The sequence below is a fragment of the Rattus norvegicus genome, chromosome 2 (genome assembly GCF_021556685.1).
Source record: "Rattus norvegicus strain SHRSP/BbbUtx chromosome 2, alternate assembly SHRSP_T2T, whole genome shotgun sequence".
Lineage (NCBI taxonomy): Eukaryota > Metazoa > Chordata > Mammalia > Rodentia > Muridae > Rattus > Rattus norvegicus.
The window spans coordinates 113,088,095-113,094,607 of NC_141535.1; the positions used below are offsets into that span (position 1 = coordinate 113,088,095).

Here is a 6,513-nt window from a genome sequence, read left to right on the forward strand (position 1 = left end):
TCTGGTTAACATTTTTTTAATCCAGAGAAAAAAAGTCTAATAATTTTCACCCATTATGGTTTCTAATTTAGTATTTGGTGATTACCAGTTAATTAGAATCACATATTGTTTTTATGTCTCCTTTATGTAAATAGATTAAGTGTTAATTGTTATGACATAGAAAGTTACCAAAGATGAGCTAAACAAAAATTTTTAGATGTCAATTAATGGCTTATTTTCAAAATACCTAATGACTCAAATATTATTTTGCTCTGCAGAACAGAGAGCCCTTTAGGAAGAAATGTCAACCTGGATCCCTGACTGAACATTTGGAATGGAAAGTTTTTGTGATTCTTATGGCAAACAGATTTTAAATTTTAATGAAATTGATTTCTTCTTAAACCTACCTCCACTGTATTAATGCCTATAACCAATCGCTTGGAGAGAACACAAACACAACTCGTACATTCTAGGGCCTTTTCCAAATGTACAACTAAAATCCATCCCATCTCCTGTCCCTAAATACTAGAGTTTCACACCCACAGAAATGTATTATTACTGAACACCAACAGGCTCACCACTTTTCTGGCCCGGCACCAATTTATAACCACTCAAAACTCAAAGGTTGTTTTTCTTTCTGTCATCAAGATACCTCCAGCCCTGTGTACTTTGTAAACATTGATAATTAGATCTCAGCAAATTGTCAAGTCAGTAAGTAGAAAGTAGAATAAATTATGCCCATCCTGTAAACCCAAAGTATACTCAACATGTTCATTTCAGAAGGACATCCTCTACCTTAAAACCTAGACAAAACATAGAACTTCTGAGGATTATAATCTCAATATAATAGAGACGATCATAAAGCAACATTGAGATTCTGCCTTCCTGAATTGTGACACATCACTCCTGCATTTCTTGAACATATTCCACTCTGGTTTGTTAGTTTGGAAAGTCCACAGCCAGAGCAGAGAATCAGTCAACCCCCGCCGCCCGCTAGATGGCGCAGGCAGAAGCCAAACGCCCAGGCATCCGCACCCCCAACGCCGCGCCTCCGTTTCCTAGGTGACTTGCTGAGCGCTCCGGTGGATATCCGGTTCCGAGTTGCGCAGCGCGCACGCTCTGCGTATGACGCAGCACGTTCCTATATAAAAGCGTGCGTACAGCGGAGGCCCGTCCTCTTCTCAAGGCTGCTGCTCATCATGGCGCCGGTGAGTATACGTGCGCGTGCCTTTCTAGGGGGCTACAAGGTAGCTTTTTGCTAGGTCTAGCAAGTGGGAGCGCGGCAGGAGAGAAAGCGGTGATAATAGAGTCGTCCCGGGGTTCTCTACTGGTACAATAGAGCCCCAGTTGTGCCCTGTGTGCTCTGCGGCCTGGCGGGGCTGGAGCCGGGCCCGCGACTAGTTTAGTATCGGCAGGCGAGGTCGGTCTCCGGGCCTCTTGGTTTCTCCCTGGTTTCTGATAGCCTGTGGTCGCTGACCGGAAGATAAGCAGGGTGGCCAGGGTGACGCTAGCAACTTGAAGAGCATGGTTTAAACATTTGGAAAGTCACTTTAGCCAAATACTGTTAAAGATTAGGCTGCTCAGTAAGGATTCAAAGCTAATGTCTAACGATAAACCCATCGGGATTACCTGGCCATTGCACGGCAGTGGGCAGGTTCAGCCCCGTCATTCACTCAAATGCCAGTTCCGGGTTGGTGATAATTGGAGGGTGGTGAGGACGCAGACTATTACTAGTTGGTAGCCATTTAGGTGCTTTGGACCAATTACAACAAACCATAAATGAAGCCTATTACTTTAAAAATGCTGTTTTAAGTTAAACACCAACCAGGTGGGAGCTTTGATTTGAAACTTACATTGGTTCTCTGTTCAGTTACAGTAGGAAGCAGTTCTTCAGAATCAAGCAACATTCCTCACTACATATTCTAATATATTTACATTTGATAGGCACTTACTGGCAAAATGAAGTTTCCGTGGGAATTGAAACCTTGCTTTAAACCGAGTTAATGAAGTTACCCTTTTCATGTAGTACAGGCTCCTTTAGGTATTGGTTAACTCTGTGTATAGCCCCATTATACAACGTGTGCTGCTTTGATAAATTCGGGGGTGGGTATTCAGTATCTAAGCTGAATAAATTGCTTTCATACCATCATAATTGTGTTTGTAGCAGAAAGACAAGAAGCCTAAGAAGTCAACCTGGAGGTTTCATTTGGACCTTACTCATCCAGTAGAAGATGGAATTTTTGATTCTGGAAATTTTGTAAGTATCTTACTGTAATTGTATAGATCTTGGCATTTAAATATAGTACTCGGTATTAACCTAAGCTGTGCTCCTAGGGTACCTTCCCTAGTGACTAGGGTTTTCTTCCCTAGTTTTGCATTTTTTCTGTTTGAAAACAGGAACAGTTTCTACGGGAGAAGGTTAAAGTCAATGGAAAAACTGGAAATCTTGGAAATGTTGTTCACATTGAACGCCTGAAGAATAAAATCACAGTTGTTTCTGAGAAACAGTTCTCAAAAAGGTCAGTTCTGTTTTAAGTTATGATGGAGTATGTTGCAGGCATTCTGCTAAAATTATTATATTAATCTGTTTAAAAAGTCAGATGACTCTCGCTGCTTAGTTTCAAACATAAGGAATATTGGTGTATTTTAGGTAGAGAGACAGCAGATTCATGGTGTCCTGGTCACTTCTTGAAATCAGTCTAGTGAATTGGAGTTGCAAGACAGATGTGACAGTGCATGTCTTGGTGGGATTGCTTGTATATACATCTAATAAAATCTTGGTTTTGTCTCAAAGGTATTTGAAATATCTTACCAAGAAATACCTTAAGAAGAATAATCTCCGTGATTGGCTTCGTGTGGTCGCATCTGACAAGGAGACTTACGAACTTCGTTACTTCCAAATTAGTCAAGATGAAGATGGTTCAGAGTCTGAGGACTAATTGGCCTTTGCTTTTAATAAAATGGAAATATGCTAAAGAAACCTAAAATCAGACTTGTTGAGCAAATAAAAATCATTTTACTCTATAAAAGCAAGTATGGTTCATCGGTGTGTTAGAAGCCTAGAAAAAAGTTGGGTCATTGAGTGATTCGTGTTTCTAATTAACAGAATGGCTCATTGTGGGTGAATTATTCATGCTCACTGCTTGTTAGATACCCAACAGCTGGGTGCCACTGAAAAGGAATTTGTGAGTTCTTGCCTAGATGGGCCCTTACTCCCCAATAAGTGGGATTTGAAAGTTTTTGGAACAAATCCAGATTGTGGAAATGAGGCAGAAATCTTAATTTCAGTTTTTTCCAGTATTCTGGTTGTCCTACAAAGTCCTTGGTGTGTCTGCCAGCTTGGTTTGTAGATTTCAGTGGTTGGCTTCGAGGTGCCAGGTGCTTGCTAATTTTCCTCAACAACCTTGGTGTGACAAGACTCGTGAATTTTCTTAGCTTTTGTGTCCTATTCAGCTTTCCACAAAGTTGGATACCTGCTTATGTTTTGTCTTCTGGCATTGGGCTAGTTGGTGTAAACTGCAAATGAAAAACTTCCTGTTTGCTTACCACAATACTCGCACTACAAAGGAACCACAGATTAGGTAAGGCAACAAAAACTTGGGTCTGTCCTAAACAGTAGGCAATATGGGGTGGGAGGAACGAGGTAGAGAAGAAAAGAGGAGTAGGACGATTTCAGGGTGTTGGGATCTGATAGAGGTGTCTGTGGGAGGCAGGCTGCATGTATGAAGTGTATGCAGTGGTTTAGGACAAGGGTGAGAAAGAAATGGGTGGATTCAATGGTTTTGAGATAATTGAGTGGGACTGATTTAGTCTTGTTTTGCTGCTGTAACAATTCTGTTGTGCTGTAAACAGGAATTTACCTTCCATCTTGTAGAGGCTGGGCAGGGTCTAGTTTCTATTCTAGTTCATAGGACCAGCTGGGTAGGCCCTTATGTGGTAGAAGGTATGAGTTTTGTAAGACATCCTAATCAAGAGTCTGTACTCGTATCCTAATTAATCACCTCCCAAATTCCCCACCACCTGTCACTTGATTTCAGTGTGGCATGAGTCCAGGATAAAAGGAGAAATGTCAAGTAATTTAGATGTCCCTGGCAGAACGTGAAGTGATTGCAGTGACCGAAAGATAAGAGACTGGCTATAGGTTGGAGCTGTTGGGGATGTATTTATCACTTCCTTCATGCTTCCTTACAAGAAGCTTTTGTGTATTTGAAAGCACCCAAGTTATTTTTACAGTTAATACTATGTACTAGGGCCTGGGTAGACATACATAAACTGATCAGGAGTTACAAATACTCGTTTACTTAACTTGGTAGCTGCTGCTCGGTATTGTTTGGATACTGCCTTAATCATAAATGTCTACCTTATTAAGCCCAGTGGAAAAAGAAAAAGAAATTGAATGTAGTTTCTTGCCCATATGCTTTAAAGAAAGATAAAGGTAAAGAAGATAAAGGGAACCAGGCCACAGAGAAGGGATTGCATCTGTAAGTGGAAAGAGGCAGGCTTTGCAGGGGAGGGAGCCTTGCAGTATAGTTCCTAAAAAGATAGTGTGTCCAACCCAGCAGATAAGGGAAGACGGAGGGAAGAGCACTCCAGGCTAGAACAGCCAGAGACCTGGGGCCAGTATGCCCTTGCTCCCTCCTTCAGACCCTTTTTGATCTCAACAGGAAGTCTGGGGAAATTCGAAAAATAAAAGGAGTGCTCAGGGAAAGAGTTCAAAGGTGGAAATTTCAGATCTTCATAGTTCTTGAGACTCTGGAACTGAAGCAGTCTAGCGGAGTCTGAGTGGTTGAGCTTTCGTGAGTGTCAGCTAAGCTATGGTTTTATGCTGTATTCAGATGTAATCGAGTGTCAAATACTACAGAAACACCAAGTGCATATCCAGTATGGATATGCTGCTGGGTACTTTGTTGGTCAAGAATTATTCAAGACAAGAACTCAAACATTGATTCAGAGAAAACTCTTGATTGGGCTATGTATTTTGGATATGATACTCTGAAGATTTTTTTTCCTGTTTTTTAAGACTTAATTTCCTGTGTTTTGGTGTCGCACATGTATGCTGTGCCCGAGGAAGCGAGAAGAGGGTGTTGGATCCGCTGGAACTGGAGTTAATAGATAGATGGTTGTGAACCACTACATGGGTGCCAGAAATGGAGCCCTGTCCTCTGAAAAGCAGTCACTTTCTCATATAGCTCACTGTTTGTCAATTTGGCTAGACCGACTGCCCAGCAAGCCTGTCTCCATCCTCTGAGAACTTGACACTAAGTAGAACTTCAGCCCCAGATTGCAAGTGTATGTATGTAGAGTTATTAGGCATGGGTGTGAACCATATGGTTGCTAGAAATCAAATCCAGGTTCCCTGTTGCACCAGCTGTGGTAGTGCAGATCTCTGATCCAGCAGCTGAGGGAGCTGGGTGGGGTAAAGATACAGTACTGAATACTGTGGGTTCAAACTGCTTGGAGGTTGAAGAGTCCAACCAAGTTAATCTTTTAAGATTTATCTATTTCACATAGGAGTACTCTCTGCATGTACACCTGCATGCCAGAAGAGGCCATCAGAATTCATTATAGATAGTTGTGAGCCACCATGTGGTTGCTGGGAATTGAACTCGGGACCTCTAGAAGAGCAGCAGCCAGTGCTCTTTAACAGCTGAGCCATGTCTCCAGTCACCAAATGAGTCTCTTAACAGTGAAAATGTAATTACCTGGAGTGATTTATGTAGAACATTCCTCAAAATTAGCAACGTGTAAGATGTGTCTGAGTATTTTGCCTGCCTGTATGTCTGTGTGCCCCAGTGTATGCCTGATGCCCATATAGTGGAGGAGGATGTGGGACCCCCTGGAACTGGGCTTCAGATTGTTGTTAACCAACTGAAACCTGACTCTCTGGAGAAGCAGCCTGTACTCTTAACTGCCAAGCCATCTTTCCAGCCTGTATGTTTTCATTTTTGAGACATGGTCTTACTTTATAGTCCTGGGTGGCCAGGATCTTAACTGTACAAACCAGACTGGCCTCTAAAGTAGAGGTCTGCCTGTCTCTTTTGAGGGCTGCCATTAAAGCAATTAGTCAACATGTCCTGTGGTGGGTATCTTTAATCTGATGAAATATTTGCATACCCTAATGAAGAAATGACTCAACTGTTAGGAGTACTGTTGTTCTTGCAGAGGACCTGCATTTGATTCTCAGCACCCACATGGTGGTTCACAGCTGTCTCTAACTCCAGTTCAAGGGACCTGGTGACCTCTTCAGGCCTCCATGGGCACCAAGCACAGAAGTGCTTGTTACACAGTCATTCATACTGACAAAATACCTGTGTACATAAAATAAAAATGAGAAGATGCATGCACAAGAGTATTTACATGTACAGAAAATACGCGTGAACAAATGTATTTTGCACATATGATGGTAGAATGTTCTGGTTTTCAACAAATCCTTTAGCAAAACATCCTTTTACCTGTGTACCCAAGAAAAACATTTGACATGACTTTCCAAAGAAACCTGAAGTTTTCAGGTTTTCACTTCAGGTAAGTCTATTC

At 41.9% G+C, this 6,513-nt stretch overlaps 1 protein-coding gene across 2 annotated transcripts; it reads left to right on the plus strand.

Annotated features, from left to right (window-relative positions):
- Positions 1–1,071: 1,071 nt before the first annotated feature.
- Rpl22l1 (ribosomal protein L22 like 1) lies at positions 1,072–3,008 on the plus strand. Of its 2 annotated transcripts, none has more exons than NM_001108548.1 (4): positions 1,072–1,187; positions 2,144–2,236; positions 2,377–2,498; positions 2,774–3,008. In NM_001108548.1, exons 1-4 carry the CDS (start codon positions 1,179–1,181, stop codon positions 2,916–2,918), a joined length of 369 nt encoding a protein of 122 aa, NP_001102018.1. In that variant the 5' UTR covers positions 1,072–1,178; the 3' UTR covers positions 2,919–3,008. The 2 variants fall into 2 exon arrangements, with proteins under 2 accessions (NP_001102018.1, XP_087482289.1); XM_087626163.1 differs by having other exon boundaries at positions 1,155–1,187; positions 2,147–2,236.
- Positions 3,009–6,513: the final 3,505 nt, after the last annotated feature.